This window comes from Falco punctatus (genome assembly GCF_963210335.1).
Source record: "Falco punctatus genome assembly, chromosome: 8".
NCBI classification, from domain to species: domain Eukaryota; kingdom Metazoa; phylum Chordata; class Aves; order Falconiformes; family Falconidae; genus Falco; species Falco punctatus.
In genome coordinates, this window is record NC_137588.1 from 11,350,639 (window position 1) to 11,372,607 (window position 21,969).

The 21,969-nt window shown below is 41.9% G+C and overlaps 1 protein-coding gene across 17 annotated transcripts in view; it reads right to left on the reverse strand.

Moving 5' to 3' along the window:
• UNC80 (unc-80 homolog, NALCN channel complex subunit) overlaps positions 1-21,969 on the reverse strand; it is a 140,975-nt gene that overhangs the window by 68,552 nt on the left and 50,454 nt on the right. For 11 of the 17 annotated variants that reach the window (XM_080398337.1, XM_080398336.1, XM_080398335.1 and 8 more), the window contains exons 22-26: positions 19,148-19,320; positions 12,907-13,119; positions 8,444-8,615; positions 3,316-3,449; positions 327-492 (exon numbers count right to left, since the gene is read on the reverse strand). In XM_080398337.1, coding sequence (XP_080254463.1) covers positions 327-492; positions 3,316-3,449; positions 8,444-8,615; positions 12,907-13,119; positions 19,148-19,320 — 858 coding nt within the window. The remainder of the gene's footprint in view (positions 1-326; positions 493-3,315; positions 3,450-8,443; positions 8,616-12,906; positions 13,120-19,147; positions 19,321-21,969) is intronic. The other 6 variants (XM_080398332.1, XM_080398331.1, XM_080398327.1 and 3 more) reach the window with 1 other exon arrangement.

Consider the following 21,969-nt stretch of genomic DNA (forward strand, 5'->3'; position numbering starts at 1 on the left):
ATCTTTATTTTTAAAGTGAATCAAATAGTGATGCTTCTCTCAGCATCTCACTGAGAGACAGTTTGAATCAAGGCATCCTCCTTTTTAGAAATCTTGCAATGCTCTCAATCGGTTTCAGTCATAGCAGTGTTTCGTAAAATTTAACATCTTTGCTTCTCACATTTATTATATTGAACCCAGAAGGCCAGAAGCATCTCAGAAATGATTCAAAGCCACGTGACTCCATGGCCGCCTGCTTTTTAACACAGTCTATGCAAATGAAAACATAAAATCAAGCGCCACTTCACAAGCCCTGAGAATACAAAAGCCTCATTGTGCTGACAAACCTTTTTTCTCCTCGAAACCAGCCTCAGATTTGAGGGTGTGGCTGCTGCTGTGCAGGGAATCCTTTGAATCTTCATTTTCATCCAGAACGCCAGCAAAGCTGATCTTTCTTTCATACCTGTGCCGATCCATCTCAGGGTCCAGACGCAGCCTGCAGCTCTCCAGGTCCTGTATCAGAATGTAGAGACCACACAGATGTGCAAGCGGTATGAGCCCCCATGCTTTCCACTGCAACCACAGAAGCTTCAGGAAGAACCGCTTTAGATGGGAATTTACGTCTACCACACAGTTCTCCATCTACCCTGACATTTTCTAATCCAGCTATTCTTTGAGCTTGCAGCACACTGAGCCATGCTATCAGGATGGAAGAATTAACAGGTGTTAACACACGGGCCTGGTGAACAGTGCTGAGTGAATTGGCACCCTGTCTGCAAGTTCACGAGAGGGAAAACGCATCAATCACATAAATGGTCCCTAATGGATAGGTGGCAATAAAAGGTGACTGTTGCCCAAGATGTGGGGTGGATGGTTAGGTCTCTGCTCCAAAAGGCTCGTTGTCGTTGGTTAGGGAATGCATTGCTACTGTACTCATCAGAGGCAGAGAAGCTGAGAGAAAGCTAGCTGCAGTGTGACGGCCGTGACAGCATGGCCCACAGAAAGCTTTACGTGTGCAGATCAGGCTGAAGGGACACAGAGGAAAACAGGGAGTATTAAAAGCATTGACTGCACTTAAATTCTAGAAAACAAACACCGTTGCACCAGAGAGAAACTACTTTGCACCCTCATTTTCTCCTTTTAACAGAAATGGCACCATTTGTGCAATCTACTGGCTACCAGCTTGGGCCAAAAAAGCAGAAGTCCTAAAATCCCACAAGCTATGGATTATTATCCACTTTCTCTAACCACAGCTAAAAAAAGAGAAAGAATGACTGCGAACTCCCACACTGGCAAACACAGTTAAAATGCCAGGCTCTTTTAGAACACCATTTGTGCTTTTTGACTGGGGATATCATCAGCTTTGAGATCTCCCCACCCAAGATGGAACTAGCTAAAATCTAAGATGACACAAAGTTCCTTGCTGTGGATAAATGGTTGATGAATGTGAATGACAATATCACTGAATTTATCCAAAAATTCCAGATAAAATTCTGTAGGCTCAGGAGATCTTATACTGGAATTTGCACACAAAACTCCCATAGAAGTTACTGTGAGTTACTTGGGTAGTGACAAAGCCTGCTACTCTAAGAGTGGGTTTGAAAATAAATACATAAATAAAAAATGGTCTTCTCAAACATATGTTCTAGACTGAGCTGTGCTGAAATGGGTTAACTAGCCTATCTAACACCAGCTGAAGTTTCCAAACCATTTGCAGTCAGCTTTGCATCTCCAGGGAAAATTATAAGTGATTGTCAGAAAAGCTAACAGTTGATTGCCATAAGGGAAATATTTTATCTTCCTCAATAACAAAACCTGGGATATGAAAAGTTGGGTGCCTAAAAAAATGGTCTGTAGTATCTCTAGAATTGAAAACTTCCATGTTTTCGGTTGTTGGGGTTTTTTTGGGTTTTTTTCTCCATACAAAGTTAAAAGCAGCACTCCATGGCCGTTTTCTCTAATAGGCTCTTGCATAATGTGACCTTAATGTTTCTTCTGCCTACGCATCACAGAATAATTTCTCCTCCTTCTATCCCATAAACAAGTCTGGAAAGCTATTAATCAGTTACATCTCTGTCTGGCACAAAAGCACAAATTCTGTTGACCTTCATTACCCAGCATATTCTTAGTTCCAAGCCTAACTACTTAACTGAAATGAATTCTAAACCCTGGTATTATCCTGCTTTTGGACGCAGTCATTTATTACATGGTAAAAATATCAATAAAGTGTTTAGGAAGATTTCTGCTGAATTTATCCCTGTTTTTTAAAATTGGCCTTCTTGCATACCTGGGGGCTGAGTCACTTCATCATAGGTCACCTAAGCCTTTGAAATAAATTTCATAACTTAATTACAGTAATGCTCAGCCAAATCAGCCTGTCAAGCACAACTGTCATCAGCAAAATATGATCTAAGTGTTATTAACAAAAACTGGAATAGCAGGGCTAAAGCCTTCGTGTTCACTTGGAAATTTAACTTCTCATTCTTTCTTTATAATTTTTATCCTGATTTCCTAATGAAATCAGGCTTATAAGATGAAACTGCATGTTTGCCACTCAGTTCTTGTCTCATGCCATGCTCACCACCTCTAAAGAGCTGATGGTCACCTTCAACCCAATTTGACAAAAGATAACTGAGTGCCTGTGTATTTTGTGAAACAACAGACTGAAGGCAGCATTAAACCACATTAGTCATAAGAAAATCCACACAAGAGTGAACCACTGGAAATCAGGTTTCATGGGCTCTGCTACTCACAAAATTACTTGTCACCTATCAGTCATTTAGCTTACTATTCATGTCAGGATTTGTCTGTGCCTCTCAGTCTCACAGAGACTTTCTTTCCTCGCTTCTTTTGTCTCTTTTCTCCCCCCCCCCCCAAGTCCCTTCAATTCTGTTGTTTAACTCAAACGAAAAATCTGCAAGTTTTAAGCTCCAGCAAATTCTCTGTAAATCATCCTTTTCCTTTCTTCTAACTGCCTTGTTCAGTTCTCTGTCAACTGGCCCTCCTAATCAGCTAGGTAGCACATGAGATGTCACCTCCTGCAGTCCATCTCCCACCCCTCTCGGGTCCCCCACACTAGTTTCTCAATCCATCTGCTACCCTCTTCTCTATTCTGAAACTTTCTTGAACTTCCAGTGCATGTGCTTCCACAGTCTTACCTTCTTAATCAACCCATTTGAGTGCCCTGCCCATCTTCCATTCACCAGACAAGGGCTCCTTTCTCCCTGTCAGAGATCCACTTGAGTCACTGCCCCACCCTGCCTCTCCTCAGACAGGCTCAGAGCCCAATGACTTCGGTGGCCATGGCTCCTTCTCCACAGTGTGTTGTCCACTTACCACAAGAGGCTCAGTACGTGGCCTGGGCATGTAGGGAAAGGTCTCTCGGAGAAAAGTGGTTATCTCCAGGAGAAGCTGACAGGCTGCCATTTTCAGTGCAAAAGGACAACAACATTTGGTAGGGTTCACAGTGCCTGGGAAAAAAAATATTTCTATGGTGAGCAAGGGGATTACACAGAATCTGGAACCAAGAGGTGACTGACATTTTCACATATGGTGCACAATGCAAGCTGCACTAAAAACAAGGAAAACCCAGACTTCTCTCTATGCTACTATTCCTACACTAAAAGTAACAGTCAAACAAATATGAAACCATGTATTTACCAGCATATGCAACAGTACTAACACACTGTAGTGTACTATAGCATGTATTATATTTTGTTATAGTGAAGTAACACTGTAGTGTACTATAGTATATATTATAGTGTATTATGGTGAGGTACCTACTAAACTAACATGATCATACAGCATTTTATATACACCTCTTTTAAAACTTATACAAGTTAACAGGTAGACACCCTTCTTCCTGTTTACAGTTTTGCATTCAGCCAAATATGCAGTTCTAGAAAAGAGTCACTTTCAAATATAGGAAAATTTCTCAAAACACATGGAATTATGACTAGCCAGCAAAGAGGTACTGTGCCTGTTATTAATTACTACCCTGATAACTGGAAAAGACAGCCTCCTTTGAAGTCAGGCTTCTTTATTTGTGCAGCGAATCCAAGTGCTATTTAGAGATAATCAAGGAAAAAATATTCAAACTGCTTAATCAAATTATCCATTCAAATGCTTAACATAAAACAAAACTGGGAAAGGGAAGCAGGATTATCAAAATACTTGGAGTTTTGTCTCAACTGCATCTAAACAATCAGCTTCAAAAGCCTTATACTTTGTAACCCATCTAATGCCATTCAAAGCTTGAGAAGTGTAAAGGTTTCTTCAGTGCTTGATCAATTTGAAAAATAATGTTTAGGATAATGGACAGGGAAAAAAAAAATAAAATTAGTTGTAAAATCAACTGACCACACCCATTTTTTAATAATGCCTGATATTACCACCTACATACATTTCAGAGGTATTTGTGTTTTCACTTGCTTTCCCCCATGTATGATCTAATTACTTTTGGCAAAGAAACAGTCCGAACCAAACAAGTGAGAGGACACTGCATGGATCAGTTAAAACCACATTAACTCTGTGATGCTTGCTAATTCCTCTGTATGCATTACCAGTAATGAATTATGTATGGACTTTGTAGGGACTAAAATAATCTGAACTATCAGATACAGATGAGACGTACAGTGTAACAGAATATCCAACTGCATATTTTATTCTTCTCAGTCTACTCCCAACAGCACACAGGGCAGCTTTTGGAAATTCTCTGCCTTCATCAGGAATGCAAATCAGTTATTTTCAGACCCTGGCTTTCAGGAGAGTACTTAGCTTTTAAATGGCTTGCTAGACCACAACCTGTTCTCTCTGTTTACTTCTTTTAGGCAACCCTTTAAAAAAGCAGCTCCACACCCCCTTGAGTGCCTAGTATCTGTGGCTGAACAGGGACAAGAAAGTCTATTCTGTCACTCAGTCATGGAAATGCAGTTGTTCATTCATGGTGCAGAAAAGGGGAAATTTCGGGTGCACCCACCTCCTGCTTTGGATATATCTCCTAGAGGGCAAATAAAATACCCAGAACAGCCACCCACATTCATGTAGCTAGCACTAGCACACTACAGTGGCACATATGAAGGTCTAGCTTAGGGCCAATACCTTCTCTTGAGATTGTTTCCCACAAGTGCCATTCCACTGCTCCCAGCTACTCCTCTCTACTCCAAAGTGGGCCTGTATGCAGTAAGAACAAACCCAGAACCACAGAAAAAGAAACCAGAAGATAAAACAGTGCTAGCACGCTACATCAATGGTGAACAACAGTACATGTACACAGGAACCTGTACATTACAGCACACACATATATACAAATGACATCTGGAAAGGACATAAAGTTTGATACCACCTTCACCTACATCTACAACAGTATGTGTTTGACTTAATTTGTTTTAATTCACAGTGTTTTTTATAATTTGCATGCCTATTTAGACTTTCAGAATCAGTGATCTGTCACCCCTCCCACCCATACATGCACACAGGCACAACTGTGTGTGTTTTACTCATCTTGTTACACAGATTTTTAATGATACTTTTTATACCACTGTACTGTATTTCTGTCTGAGAATCAGGCAAATATACTGAAGTCAAGATTTAAAAGCCTCTGGTAGAGCTGTGCCAATTCACATCAGGTAAGGAGATGACTCTTCAATGTTAAGAAACAGAAAAGCAGCTAATCTTATACAAATGTTTTGGCAGAAATAACTGGGAAGAATGGGAGTCTGAAGCACTTTTGGCACTTGGGTGACAGAAAGACTCAAGAAATAAATTTTTACCCTGCTTATAATTGCAGTTGCTGGTATACATACATATATTTGCTAGCCCTTGTACTTGTGGGGACTTCAATCTACCAGGTGTCCACTGGAAATACAACACAGCAGAGAGGAAACAGCCTGGGAGGTTCCTGGAGTGTGTGGAAGATACTCCCTGACACAGCTGGGCAGGGAGCCAGCCTGGGGAGATGCCCTGCGGGACCTGCCGTTTGCAGACAGGGAAGGACTGGCGGGTGATGTGGTGGTCAGAGGACATCTTGGGCATAGTGATCATGAGATGAGAAACGTTTCAATTCTTGGAGAAGTTAAGGAGGGTGCTCAGCAGAACCGCTGCCTTGCGCTTCCGGAGTGCTGACTTTGGCCTGTATAAGAGCCTGGTTGGCAGAGCCCCGCGGGAGAGAGCTCTGAAGGGCCAAGCGGTCCAGGAAAGCTGGACATTCTTCAGGAAGGAAATCTTAAAGGCACAGGAGCGAGCTGTCCCTGTGTGCCGAAAGACAAGCCAGCAGGGGAGAAGACTGGTCTGACCAAACAGAGAGCTTTGGCTGGAACTCGGGGAAAGAAGGACAGTTTACCACCTTTGGAAGAAGGGTCAGGCACCTCTGGAGGACTGTAAGGATGTCATGAGGTTATGCAGGGCAAAGATCAGAAAGGCAAAAGCCCAGCTAGAGCTCAGGCTGGTCACTGCCATAAAAGGTAACAAAAAATGTTTTTACAAATCATTCGAAAAAAATGAGGGCCAAGGATAATCTACATCCTTTATTGGATGTGGGTGTGGGAAACATAGTGACAAAGGCTGAGGTTCTTAATGCTTTCTTTGCCTCAGTGTTTAACAGCAAGACCAGTTACCCTCAGGGTACTCAGCCCCTTGAACTGGAAGATAAGCATGAGGGGCAGAATGAAGCCCCCACAGTCCAGGAGGAAATGGTCAGTTACCTGCTGCTCCACTTGGACACACACAAGTCTATGGGTCGGGGTAGGATCCACCTGAGGTTACCGAGACAGCTGGCAGAGGAGCTCACCAAGCCACTCTCCATCATTTATAACAGTTCTGGCAAACTGGAGCAGTCCCAGAAGACTGGACATTAGCCAATGTGATGCCCATCTACAAGAAGGGCTGGAAGGAGGATCTGGAGAACTACAGGCCTGACACCCTGACCTTGGTGCTGGTGAAGGTTATGGAGCAGACCATCCTGAGCACCATCATGTAGCACATGCAGGACAACCAGGGCATAAAGCCCAGCCAGCATGGGTTTATGAAAGGCAGGTCCTGCTTGACAAACCTGATCTCCTTCTATGACCAGGTGACCCACCTAGTGGATGCGGGATAGGCTGTGGATTTTGTCTACCTAGAGTTCAGTAAAGCCTTTGATACCATCTCCCATGGCATTCTCCTGGAGAAACAAGTTGCTTATGGCTTGGACAGGTGTACTGTTTTCTGGGGAAAAACCTGGCTGAATGGCTGAGCCCAGAGAGTGGTGGTGAATGGAGTTAAAGCCAGTGGGCAAGCTGGTCACAAGTGGTGCTCCCCAGGGCTCAGTATAGGGCCCAGTTCTGTTTAGTATCTTTATCAGTGATCTGGATGAGGGGATTGAGTGCACCCTCAGTGAGTTTGCAGATGACACCAAGTTGTGGGGGAGTGTTGATCTGCTGGAGGGCAGGCAGGCTCTGCAGAGGGATCTGGACCCATGGGCCAAGGCCAGTTGTACAAGGTTCAAGAAAGCTCAGTGCTGGGTCCTGCACTTGGGTCACAATAACCTCACGCAGCGCTGCAGGCTTGGGGAAGAGCAGCTGGAAAGCTGCCTGGTGGGAAAGGGCCTGGGGGTGCTGGGTGATGTCTGGCTGAACATTGGCCAGCAGTGTGCCCAGGTGACCAAGAAGGCCAACAGCATCCTGGCTTGTACAAGAAACAGTGTGGCCAGCAGGACCAGGGAAGCGATTGTCCCTCTGTACCTGGTTGGCACTGGTGAGGCCGCACCTCAAATACCATGTTCAGTTTTGGGCTCCTCACTACAAGAGGGACATTGAGGTGCTGAAGTGTGTCCAGAGAAGGGCAACAGAGCTGGGGAAGTGTCTGGAGCACAAGTCAGATGAGGAGTGGCCGAGGGAACTGCAGGTGTTTAGTCTGGAGAAAAAGGATTCAGGGGGGACCTTATCACTCTCTACAACTACCTGAAATGAGGTTGTAGGCAGGTGGGGGTTGGTCTCTTCTCCCACATAACAATTGACAGGACAAGAGGAAAGGGCTTGAAGTTATCCAATCTAAACCTCCCCTGGTATATTAGGAAAAATTTCTTCACTGAAATGGTGGTCAAGCTTTGGAACAGGCTGCCCAGGGAGGTGGTGGAATCACAAACTCTGGAGGTGTTTAAAAAAAATGTGTAGATGCAGCACCTGGGGACATGGTTTAGTGATGGACTTTGCAGTCTTGGGTTAACGGTTGGACTTAATGATCTTAAAAGTCTTTTCCAACCTAAATGATTCTATGATTTATACAGGAACTGCAACTCACTGTCTGGTTTCCTGCCCTTTTCCTTCAGTGTCTCAGTGCTGCTACCCATCTGTCATGTTGTACGTCTAGGCACGGAAAGAACAGGGGAGAAAGCTGGGGTGAAGGTGGGGGACTGGGAAATACAGCTGGGTGGCAAGAGGATGAAAAGAGAAGAAAAATTAAGTGCTCCTAAAACAGAGGTTCTTACAAGCGGGGGTTCTTGTAGTAAAGGGAGTCTCCTTACTGTCATCTAAAAAGTCTTCTTCCTCATCCTCCTTTCTCAGGCGCCTCTTGGTCTCCTCATCATAAATGAGGCCCAGCAGGTTGGCAGGGCTCTCACTCTCAGCATGGCACAGCTCGTTGAGGCGGACGCCAATTGCCTGCAGACAGGTAGGAAGAGAAAGCACAAGGAGGTGAGAATTTCAGGCCAACTCACTGGTGGTCAAGGGCTTGGCCCATGCAGGCTGTGGAGATGTTCCAGCCAGAACAGAATGTCCTGGCTTTATCATCTGTGAAGTACAGTAAAGTAGAGAAAGAGATGATAGAAGATTAATCACTATGAAGACCATAATTTATCTCCCCATTTTTTAATCCAAAATTTGCAAACAGTGTCAATTTTCAGGGTGAAATTTTTTGCAGATTTGGTTAAATAACAACACAAACACCCAACCTACATGATAGGGAGGAGGAGATTACGCCATTATTTTGCATGCATTTCTTCCACTTTTTTTTCTCCCCTTGATATGTGTGTTCCACACTTTTGCTAAGCCTTTCCACTCAGAATGTATGCCTTCTGTTTAAGACTGTGACTTAGGAATCCGGTAACAGCCCCTGTTTCCTCCACAAAACTGCTGAATGCCCATGGGAAAGCCTGCTTCTATCTTTAAAGGAGATGCACTTTCCAAAAAATGAACTAAGAATATGCTTATAAAAGCTGGGAGCATGCATGGGCAATGATGTAGAGGAAATCCATGTAAAGAACACAGACAGACAGATTTCCACTGAATACTGTTACATTTTCCAGAAAGGCACTGATGGTTTATTTGTGGCTGTCTGCCAGCATCATTATCAGCATGTAAACCACCCTCATGGTGCTATCAGTAAAGCTACAGATAAGGGTGTGTTAGCAAGAAGAATGCATTCCTCCTAAAACATTTCAGAGCTACTAAGGATCTCCTTAACTTTCTTTACTGCAGGTAGGTGAAGAGAACATAGTATGTAAAACTTTGTTCTGTGAAATCTGTAAGGGAGGATACGTGTTTAATTACAGAATTTTTATCAGTACTTGTCTTTTGGCCTTTTTGATTTTGGGATAGTTTCAGAGGAAGATACTAAAAGAACTTCTGAATCTTCTAAAGTCAGAACTGACAGTCATGCCAGCACTATATAGTTTTGCTGTCTCAGCTGAAGTGACGCAGAAATACATAAACAGGCACTTATTACAGCTGCTCTTCCTTGCTACTAAGTAGTCCTTTTGAAATCCAGCAACTATGAAGAGGGTAGACTCTTGCTACACAAAGAAAATAAGGTGATATTGTTGTGGTTTGCAAGCTGATGCAAATAGTTGCTAATCTCAGCTGTCTGTGAGCTTGCACATTGCTAAATAAACTCCACATTTCCCTCAATTTTTTCATGTTTCAGGCTTTTAAAGGAAGAAATGTACTGCATGCCTCTCCACAAAGCAGTACTTTATCACATATTATTTACACTGTGTTGTCCACCCTAATATTAAAGCAATCATACATAATCCCACAGCTTCCTACCTAATGAGCACTGAATTCCTGAAGTATTATCTGCATGAATTATGCTTGGTTTTCCTAGCAAACAGAGAGCATGCCACACTTAAAAAGAAAATGCATCTCAACAGTAGCAGCCAAAGGCAGTGACAGACTAACCTAATTAGAATAGATTTAAGATTGTATTGTTTCAAAAAGCAGCATAACAAGTGAGGTTGGTTGATTCAGTTGGCTTTATCACTATTACGAGCAGTCCAAACCTTACCTCAGGTAGAAAGGGTTTACCACTGTTATTCTCCAATGAGTATTAGGGAGGCTGAATTAAAGGAGTTGTGTGGGGAAAAAAATGTTTTACATTTATTCTTGATCTCACTAAACTTTGACAATAGCATTCTATATCACAATTAATGAGCACTGATAGACAAGGAAGAATCCCTAATGAGCACAAATTTCCAGCCTTATTTACTGCAAGGAAAAGAAAAAAAAAAAAAAAAAAAGAAAAAAGAACAAGGCCTCAGTGCATTCAGAGATTAATATAGTCTTTTCTCTTTGTCCAAGAATCTTCCTTCCACAGCAGCAGCTCTGCTGCCACTAAGCAGCAAGGATGGTGTGCTGTAGTGCTGACTAGGATCTGGCAGCACGAAGGCAGAGATGGGCTGGGTGAGGTAGCCCGTCTTCTTGGCACTGGAACTGCTTAGGAGCTATATGAGCGCAGTCATACTGCCCTTCATGCTGATACTACCCATGGTGAAATGGGCAGGTTAACACACAGAAATGGCAGCATGTTCTACAGCAGGTGCCTGTACTACAGCAACAGAGAGCTGTTTCTCCTTATAGTTCAGCCTATCTGGTTGGAATCTGGTCAGAGCCAACAAAAGCAGCCACCTGAGGAGCACAGCTTGCAGGGTTCCAGCCCTACAGGCTTGGCTGGTGGCAGCCAGCTTAATTTGAATCAGCTTCTGGGAGGAGAAGCAGTGCCAGAGGACCAGCCTTGCCCATTATTCAGCATAAAGGACATAAAGGAATTGCACCTCAGCAGTGTTTGGTGCAGACCAATCCTGAAGCATGAGCTTGATTGGGGGCTAGTGATGCTGTGGGTAACTGTACTGTCCTAGACTCCAGTGAGAAGAAACACAAATATTAATGAGGGGCAGGACACCTTGCAGTAAAAAGAGAAGAAATGTGCACTGTAAAGACTACTTTCCGATTCTTCTCCTCCCTTACAGTAAAAGTAAGGCTTTTCCCTTCCGGGACATTCCTAAGCAGCCAGCAAACATATGCTATTCCTAGCAGGCAGAATGCATCCAGGTAAGTCTTACGATGCCATTAAAGTTAAGGGGAAAAGAATTACACCAAGTTGCCTGCCATCACATTTCCCTGGGTCCTTTCTTGTGACCTTGCATCATGAAGTTGTACTTTTAACGTTTTAAAAAGAAAACCTTCCTGGATTTTTTCCAGCTCAGGCTATTTCAGTCTCTAAAAATGGCAGCTGAGGTGGAATCTAACTGGCTTTACCAGTTCCTGATGGGCTTGCTCCGATTTTTCTCAGACTCTGAAAAAAAGGAATGTCTAGAAGCATGGAATCCACAAACAGAGATAGTCTTGACTGTCAGCAACACATGCAAAAATACAAGGACTATGTAATCCTATGTTCTCCACTGAGAAAGAGTTCTCAAAGGAGCTAGGCTAAGGTGATGACCTCACAGAAAGCAAATACTTTCACACTATGTACTTTTCCAAGGAACTTTGGTATTAGTGCTGTTATTAAGATAGTCACTTGTGTTTGATACGTAACAAGAGAGTATGGTGCCCTGGTAGCATTCCCTGAGTTAGCTTTAGAGATGGAAGGAGAAGAGCTGCCAAGAGACAAAGCATGTTAGCCTGGGTGCTCAGATGCAAGCTAGGTTCTCCCTCTGGGCTGCGTTTTGCAGTGAGAATGTACTGACATGGTCAGCACTAGCTCAAGGTTCCCTACAGTGTGCTCCACTGAGAAGCATGCATTGGCTTAACCTAAGAGAGTACAGGTCAGCAAGGCTTTTTTGGCATGGCTTATCTAAGTACTCCAAGACTGCAGAATACACGGTTTTCGAATTCCCCTAAGCCTTGGATTTTTCGCCTCTTTTTCTCATTTTTTTTTTTTTTTTAATCACGCTCACTGTAAAAATCTCTGGGTTTGTGAGAAGAGGTCAGAGGCATAAAGCTTGCTTCCAGACAGACATATGTAACAGGCACCATAGAGGTCAAAGAAACTTCTCCCACTGTTTTGAATTGTGTGAAATTACTTGCAATAAGTGTCAGGCCTTCAGCAGGTATACCCTGGTGGGTTTCCAAAGGAATTGCAAGTAGCACTGACAGGGCCAAACAGCGCAGTTGCCTGGTTCATGTAATCAAATAAAACTTGAAGAAGCCAAGCTCAAAGCAAACAGAGAAAGTTCCTTAGATGACATGTAGTAGCCCTGTAGAATTCCTTGCCAAAGAATGATGAGTGCTAACAGTTTCTGTGGGTGCAAAGAGAGACTGAGTAAGTATGTCAAAGAGAAATCCATTACTAAATATACAGTAGCACATCCAGCTCAAGAAGCCCTAGGCTAAAAATATTTCAAAGCTAGAAAAAAGCAAGTAGTATCACACACCCTGCTTTTACTGTTCCTTAGGCATTCACATATGACAAGTGCTGGAAATGGGAGAGCGGACTAAGTGGATCCTCAGAGGCAACAAAGCAGGGGGAGTTGAGTGGAGGGAAGGGCACACTGTTGTGTCCTAACAAAGTCTGTTCCTATTAGGAGAAGAACTAATTCTGGCAGGCTGCAAAGTCAAGTTGGAAGGGAGGCTTATGAGTCCCCATTTTACTGGAACTGAAATTCTGTATAGGATCCAATTATCTTCACATTTGGCTATATTTTTTAATGTAAGTAGAAGAGAAACAAACACTTACATCTCCCCACTGGTAGAAAAGCTTAGCTGCATTCCACTGCAGCTTCTGGTTCCTTTTGTTGCCCACAATAGGAGAACGTCCGCGGGACAGGCCTTTCTTAGTAATGTTCACATGGTGGCCCTTCATCCATTCAGGCCAGTTGCCACGATTACAGCGGTGAACAAAGCGTGCACACTCGAGGAACAGGGCTGCTCTCGCCACTACAGGAGCTTCCTGCAATGATTGCAAAAAAGCACCTTAAATACAAACACATTGGAAAAACTCCCTGAACATTAGAGGACTTTGTGTTTCAATCAATTGGTTTGCAAGCTTGCCATGGAGTTGCACAGACTGAGCAATCTCTCCATCAAAAACTGAAAACAAGATCTCTGACGTAAGTCTCATCCTCTTGAGCTAATAAAACCAAGGCTCATAAGTACTGAACAGTTACGCTTACTCCAGCCACTAGACGGGCAGAAAGAGCCACATTATAATCCTATAAACAACCTTGTATCACTGCCCCCTGTAATGCTTTCTTTCAGAAACCACATAACTTCCAAAAAGCAGAAGCATGCATCTGACACTAAACGGAGGAATGTATCAAGTTTTCTTTTCACCTTTGCTAGCAGGGCTGTAAATATTGCAAGTGCAAATGGCAGCACGGCCACATGAATCCTGGCATTTGTCATGTTAAGTTCTGCTTGCGCACCTTCGGGGTGGAAGCATGAATGGAGGCTTGCTGAAACTAGCAAGAGTGCTATTTTGCACTTATAACAAGCAGATATGAGGAGAGATGTCCATTACTGGCATAAGTCAACAAAATTGTGCTGGCCTAACTTCAGTGGCCTTAGCAAGCATCAGACAATTTAGCACTGAAACAACATCAGGCAGCTGAGTTTTGAAGTGATTGACTGTTTTCCAGAGGAAAATCCTCCTGCCCTCAGCAAAATGATACCGAGTGTATCTTAGTCTGTATTAAATCACCCAACAGGATCCACGTTAGACCAATAAAGAATGCTTCTGAAACTCTCAAGTACGTTCAAAAATGGACACTGCAATTTGTTTTCTAACGGGTATAGCTTAGACTCAGGAACAAGCTTTCTTCCCAGCAGTCTACAACTCTGCAAAAATAACATCTTTACAGAATGGAAAGTGACTAAATGGTTCTCCTCATTTCCATTTAATTTCCACCCTCTTTTCCTGCAGTTTTCACAAGCAAAACCCCGTGTGGCCAGCAGGTTGTAAAACTAAGAATAAAACAATGCCCACAATTTTCAAGTTGGCTTTGAAAGATTCCCTAACAGGGATTTCACAGGACAGAAACATGTGTATTCCACATATTTAGATGCTGACAGCTTTAATGAGATAATTTAAACAGATCAGCATCTACTTATAAGGGGAGGTTCCTCATCTGTGGTCCATAAATAACAGACAGGTTCTGAGACCATGGGGATGGTCTATAGAACGTTATTAAATAGTGCTTCTAAGAGTGCTTTAATCAAAAGGAGAAAGCAAGAAATTTTGGACCAATATTCCAAAAGTTTGGGAATTGATTTAAGAAATTCTGTATTGCAGCTAAAATTATAGCCAGAAAGTACTGCTAACAGGACTGAAAAAAGTCAAGCCTTTTAGGCGACTGTGAAAAAAAAAAAAAAAAAAGAGAGAGACTTATGTTTTTTATAGATTAACAAGAAAATGTGTATTAATTGCTTCCTGACACAACATCCTGTTGCAGCTTTTTGCTCATATTTTATTTCAGTGTTGGAAGAAAATAGAAATCTTTTAGAAATTCTCTTGAATAAGAACATTAAAGCTGTCCCAATGTTCTGATGAGGAAGGCAGAAATCTGAAGCCAGACACTTACTGACAATCAGAAACAAAACTAATCACCTAGCACCTGGAAAAACCATTACAAATTACACGTTGCTCACATGCAATATGAATCACAATAGGAGAGGATTTCATTCTTTTATTTTCACAGAGTAAAACCTTAACCATGGAGACATAAATGAAAAGATGAAGCCCCAGACTTAGTCTCCCGTTTTAGTTCACCACTGGTAAAGTAGAAATTTCTTAGCATATATGAATCTTGTCAAAATATTCGTTGTAAAAATGAATGAAGCAGTCAACTACTGTAACTAAAGGATGATACGTAGGAATTGGGGGTGGGGGGGGTGGGGTGGTAAAGGAGAGGAGCTGGAGTTCCAAATTAAAAATCACTGAAAAGACTTCCTGCACAAAGGAGGGCTTTCTGAATATCACGGGGCACAAGCTCCCTGCGATTGCTTACCTGAGGATCAGAGAAACCTGAAGCAGCAGCAAGAGAAAGATGAAGATGTGACAGAATGGACAGGATGGATTCACACCACAGAGAAACACATCACAAATGGAGAGAAATGAATCAGGCAGGTGATGCATAGCTGAAAAGAACACAAGTTACCATAGTCACTGTCAAAACTTAACACAGCAGCAATTCTCTCACAAGCCTGCCCATGCCTGTGAAACTGTTCACAAGTCAACTTTTAACCTTAGGTCTACTGTATCACTTTGCCTTTTGAAAATTTTCCCATATAAATTGACATGAATAAGAACCACCTTTTTAAAATAAAATTTCAAGTACTCCCATTGGAGCTTTTCAACAGATTACCTGATTTGTACTAATAAGAGCAAAAGCAATGGCCTGAGTGGGATGGACCAAATACAGAATGGATTTGGAATTTTACAGCATCACATTACTGTTCAAGTAAAGCTGATTCTGTAGAGTTTTATGACTGCAGAACATTTAAGTCTAGCTTTGTTTCCAAGGATAATCAATTATATAAGACTAATCAACCAGTGGTAATTTTCTTGTGCCCCTTCTTATATTCCACAGGCAATTTGAGCAAAAATTAATTTCCACTGGTCTCTGCAAGATAAAAAAAAAAAAAAAAAAAAGGGCACAAATTAGCAACAATCTACTTTTAAGAGTAAATAAAGTAAATTCAAGGACAGTCAAATGATGCTGACTAGATAGCCCTGCTTTGTCTAGCCACAGGATAAGTCTGACATGAGGAGTAGCTTAGCAGGTATATGAAGATAGGCTGTGAGTAAATTATTAACCAATGTCTTGGAGAATTGCCTCAGAAAATTAGCTCCAATCTCTCTGATTACATCTCAAAATGGTCAAGTACAATCCATGACACAGGTCTTTGTTTCTGTTTCCAATCCTCTACTTTGGGAACTTGTTTGGAGTAATATCTGGTTTCCTTCCAGGTCATATGATGTCCTATAGACAATATTTCTGATACGGAAACAGGGACATGGGAACAACAGAGCCTGCCTAAGACCCTGAGTGACATGGAGTCAGGATACTGGCAAGTATTTGTGCACTTTAGACTTTGCTTCTGCCATCCCAATATTTAGTAGGTCCTCTCAAACATGACCCTGCCATAAAGCAGTGCCATTATGGCATTTCAGCAAGGGTAAGAGAACGTGTTAGAACAGAGCAGCTCACACATCTTACTGGAGGTATTTAAAGGTGATAGGTTTCACACATTGCTAAATTGGTCGATTTAGTTTCTGTTTCCTGACCTGAGTCATTTACACTAGTCTAATTGGGATACTTAGGTAACATCTTTATCCAGTGCTAGACAGTTTATTGGGAACCCTCTGCAGAAACTTGACCACAGACTGAATTATCATATTACTTGCCTATCAACCTCCAAAGTTTCGTAAGAAGGGAAGTGAAATCAACTTTATTATGGCCAAGTCTGAATTTAAGCTGGCACCGTAAGGATAAAGCTGTCTGCAATATATTATCAATTGTCACTGAATGTTTACAAAGCTATAAATTGATTGTAGTTTTATAAAATTCAGTCAAGGATGGATGCTATTTCTAGGAAAATATGTTAACTACATAGTTTCTAAACCTAAAGCAACACTCATTTTAACATATAAATAAATCACTACCTCTGTAAGGATTCATCAGCCTTTGTTTCACAGTTCTAATTTCTCTAAATCATTGTGGCAAACCTGTATAAACATCCAGGCTGATCAAAGATCTTGAAGTTGGTATAAGAATTGAATTCTGAAAATCTGCATGAAAAAGCATGCTCAAAAAGTTTATGAAAGAACTGAAACCAGAGCTGTTTGTCTTTCATTTTTTAAAGGATAAAATTACTCGAGATTTTAACTTGTATGAAACCTGATTCAAACTATTACTTCAAAAGCCCCAAACCAGAAGTTGAAAAACCAGAATGTTTTCTGTTGGGTGTGCTCTGTTGACATAAAATATGGGAAATTTCCATAACAACATACATTGTTATTAAGCAATACAGTGAGATGACAAGCTGTCATCTTTTGAAATCTGCATTGCATGTGACTTCTTGACTTTCCTATATCTCCAATACTTTGTAGACAAAATGCCAGCTGAGCAGACACTTGTAAGGAGTCTCCCAAGTCTGTAATTAGAGCAAGGCTTCTTTCATCTTTAGCTGCAGACCTTCTAGAAACTCTGATACCAAAGCCTTCTGAATCATTAAGCAGATAGGAAAGAGAGTCAAGACTCCATTTTGTAAAAGCCAGCTCTGGAAGTTGGAACAGACATCTTCAAACAGTTCACTCTGATTGGTAGTTTTCAGTTAACTTCATACATGGGCACAGAGTAAGCTGGTCTGTAGCTTAAGCGTTAGGCAAATTTAAAAAATAAACAAGAGGTTTACAGGCAATAGGACATAATTTTCAAACCCCTATTTTATCATCTGATTTATTAGTACACAGAGTAGCACATGCCCAGAAGCATCTTAATGACATACTCTTCAGCAATAAGCTCCTTCCTGCCCATACACCTTATGTTTCCTGTTTAGTTTAAAATTTGCAATGGGGCGGCAGCTTGGCAGCCTTAAATAACCAAGTTCTCTCTGTGCAGCACACCTGGTAGGAGTGACTATCTCCTCAACCCACCTTCTGAACTCACTGCAACCCTGACTGCTAGGAACCACTTCTGACTGTGAGAGCACAGGACAGGCTTCCCTATCAGCCACTGCTTCCATAGCTTCCAGCCAGAGGGACAACGATCTCCAACAGGAAGAGTGGGAAGTAGTGAAGAAAATACCTGTCTACTGGAAGATGAACACAGACCAGTCCAAATGGTAGAGCGAGATGTGAACTGATAGCAACAGTGACTTTGGGCCAATATTAATGCAGACTTGCTTGAACCTGCAGCTTAAGGATGCAAAGTTAAGAAGAAGGTATAAAGGAGTGGTGCACAGAGTGTATCGTCCCTACAACTATGCAGCGGAAAGGCAGCACAGCTCAGGGCACAGCACTAGCAGAACAGGAGAGTCCATGAGCCTGGCCTCTCCAGCAGAGAGCAAATAAACCGAATATAAGCATAAATGACATGACATTCAGAGGCAAGAGGTGGGGAGTGGGAAGACAAAGGGATAGAGAATGTATGGGTGCTCTATGAACATAGGCTTTCAATCTTTTTCAGTTTGTAGACATCCAAACGCTTACGGAAGGAAGCAGAAGAGCACTGTGCAGAGAAGTTACTAATCATTGGCTGGCTTTTCATAGCTTTTCCTATTTGTCATGCTCTTGTGCTTGTCACATAAGCACCTCACAGAGCCCCACTGGCCTATGAACCACAGGCTAAAGGACACTGTTTTAGAAATCAAGGAACTGTTAAAAAAACAGCAGCTGCAAGGAAAAGAAGGAGGGAGATACAGAAGAGACACTTGGTGTCAGGAAGGAGGGCCTGAATCGTATCACGTCTATGATTTGTATCTGCAAATTAGCAATAACTGCATTTAAAAGCATGCACACTCTGACATTTGAAGTTTTTTCCACTGACTAGCTCTGATGACTAATAGTTCAATGTTGCCCAATATATTTATATCTCTGTCAGAACTCCTGAGTGGAATTCCTGTGCCTCTCCAAGTAGCTATCCAGTCTTCAATCCTTACTCTGTCGGTTATTATTGACACTAGGGGCAGAAGCAGAATGGCTATAAGCAAAATTTGAAGTCTTACAATAAATGCTTTATGCTGGCAATAGTATAGTTCTGGGGATCCATGTAATAAAAAAAGATCCATTCTGTCTGCATACTCATCCAGTCATAGTTGCCAAAACTCCACCTAATAACAACACCACCAGTTGGCATTGCTGTGACGCTTTACCTGCTTTCTGTGCAGGCATGAACAGAATTAGTGAATGACAACAGACCACCACATATGAACATGATCTCACTCAGCAGGTAAAAATACACCAACAAATGACTTACAAGATCTAGGGCTGCTGCCAAAATGGAGGCATCGGGGATAGTGCCTGGTTCACAGCAGTTCAGGAGAAACTGAAAGCGCTTCATGCCTTGACGGATTGCTCCCAGGTTCACAATGTTCTTGGGTTTTCCTCCTTCTTGGTTGGAGGTCAAGTGATCATCAAAGCTATGGCAACCTAAAGAGGTAGAAAGTACAGAGGGGATGCAGGGAGGGGTGGGGAGAAGGGAACACAGTTTCTCACCAACAAAAAAAGTGGAACAAAAATCCTGATGAATACAGTCTAAACCCCTTGCTCACCTTGACGTGTTATCTTGAAGATAACAGGGGCATTTTTACAATATTAATGACTTCTGTGAAACAGACGTGCAGCAAGCTAGATTCTGGCCTCGGTCATACTGATGTCAGCCCAAAACAATTCCACCATATACTCCTTGTCAAAGCCCAGGACCTATTTCAACATAGGTGAACCAAGATATGGCCTTTCCTCCCCACCTCTTTAACGCATATAATCTTGCTTACTGTTTTTCCTGAATAATCTCCTATCTTACTTCTCTATTGCCTCAAAGTTTACCTTAAAGTGAGGCATGCAAAAACCTTATTTCTCATGTATCAATTTAGTAATATATCATCTACTAAGAGACAAAAATCAGTACCAAATATCAGAAATGTTCTCTGTGGAAGTCAAGTACTGTCCTTTTTTTCAGGCATACATCTTCCACAATTACCAAAACACCCAAAGTGAGACTGGACTCAACAACGAAGTATCATCATCATACCAGCCTCTCTCTCTTGAAGTGTCTTGCACTCTTTGGGATGGAAAGCTCCCTAATAAGAGTTCCTTTTGAAATGAAGCTAGCACCCCACTCCAAGGTTTCCTTCAAGCACAATTTTAAACTCTAGGTATAGAGTTCACATGATAAATGAACTAATCCCAATGCAGATTGGAATGGACACTTCTGAATGCAGAAGATCATTACGCAGTCATTACCGAGAGCTGAGAAAGGGGTAGAAAGACATATATGAGAAATCAGGAAAGTATTTTCAGGATCAGGGTGGCTGGTCAAAACAAGAATAGTCAGCTCTGGGCTTTTTGTCTTTATCTATAATACTCTCCCTGTTTACATGTGAAAGTATAGAAGTTTACAGAATACTGAAGGATAAAGATCTGAAGAAGAGAACACCAAGTAGAGAATTCAAGATGGGCTTTAAACATGGATCTGAAAGACAGGAAGCAAAATGTCAGCTCTATAGGACTTTGTGACTTCTCCTTCCTCAGGAAAAAAGAATGGCTGAAACTCTAAGTTCCTTTGAGATCGCATTCCCTAGAATTACTTGGAAAGCACTTATGCACCACAAACAATAGTCACAACAGAAAATGACAATGTAGATCTTCAAATTTCCCCTGAAGACAGAGGTATATCAAATTTAAGGGATTCTTTATGACACCTGTGGCTTTTCTCTCTTCTGTGAAGCTGTACATAGTTTACCAGTAAACAAAATGTTCCTATATTGGGAAATATTTCATCAAAATGGCACAAACAAACAAACAAAGTAGAAAGAACAGGCAAAACAATCACATAAATGAGCAGGCACAAATACTCTTTTCTTCCAGCTCCTGTTTCCTTATAGCCTGTAGCATACTATCTGAGCCTTCCTGCTATGGCTGTTGTAACACTAACTCATTTGAGGTATAAACTAGTGTTTCCTATTCAGAGCCCTGTTAGGGCTGGGCCTGTATGAGGTAAAGAACAGAAACCTGACTTTCTGACCCAGAAAGGCATGCCTAAGGCATCTCCCTAACCCCTGCTATAAAGATCTAGCAGAGGTTTTGTCTATCTGGGTTCAGCGGTACTACCTAAGTCTATCACTTTGCTGCCCTTTGCAGTTCCAGCCTTGCACTTTGTTGAAGCATTACAAGAGAATCCTTCAGAGGTAGCTGGTGACTGTCCTCCACTACGCCCATCCTGGAGTAGCCTTGCTGTAATCACGGGAACCCTCACTGGCTTAATGTTAACATGACTCAGCCCTGGAGAAAATGTCATACAGAGAGCAGAGACTATTTCCTAACATAGGGGGACAATGGACGTCCAAGCTCCTGCCCCCACAGTTACTTCGTGTGTGAACGTGAGATCACCGGTTAAAGCAAGCATGTGATGTGGTTCATCTGTGCTGTTGTGCCTTGGACACCCTGGCAACTTCTGCGGTCACTCACAATGTCTTCAGTAAGTGCCCAAAGGAATGTTAAGGGTCTCATGTAAACATACTGTAACTTACTTCTATGTATGTACTTTGTTCTTAGTATACATAAAAAGATCATAAAAAAAACCATTTTGTTATGCATCAATGTGCATATATTAATGTGCATATATATATGTATACATACGCACACATACAGATATACACACGCACTCTTACATACATATCCAACACAGAATTTCCAGTGGTCTAGATGATACATCACAATGAAGATCGCAATCCATAAATGATATGACAAATTATTTTACGTTATTGTTTTTTACTGTAATGTATTTCTCATCTCTCTGTCAGTTTGGTCTACTATGTTACAAAACCCAAAAACACAAAAGGAAACACCACATGTGAAAAGCATGAGCAAAGTAATGGCATAGCATCATGAATGACAAGAATGAGAAGGCAAAACCAGGTTTGGGGTCAGACCCTAACGGATTTAATAGCATGCCCATCCACCTACAACAGGCTTTTATTCTCTTCTCCATAAGCACATAAAACCTGCTGACCTTCGTGGAAGATACAGAAGCACTGGAAATTTGAAGGCTGTCAGTAATGTTGCTGTTCTGTGTTATAA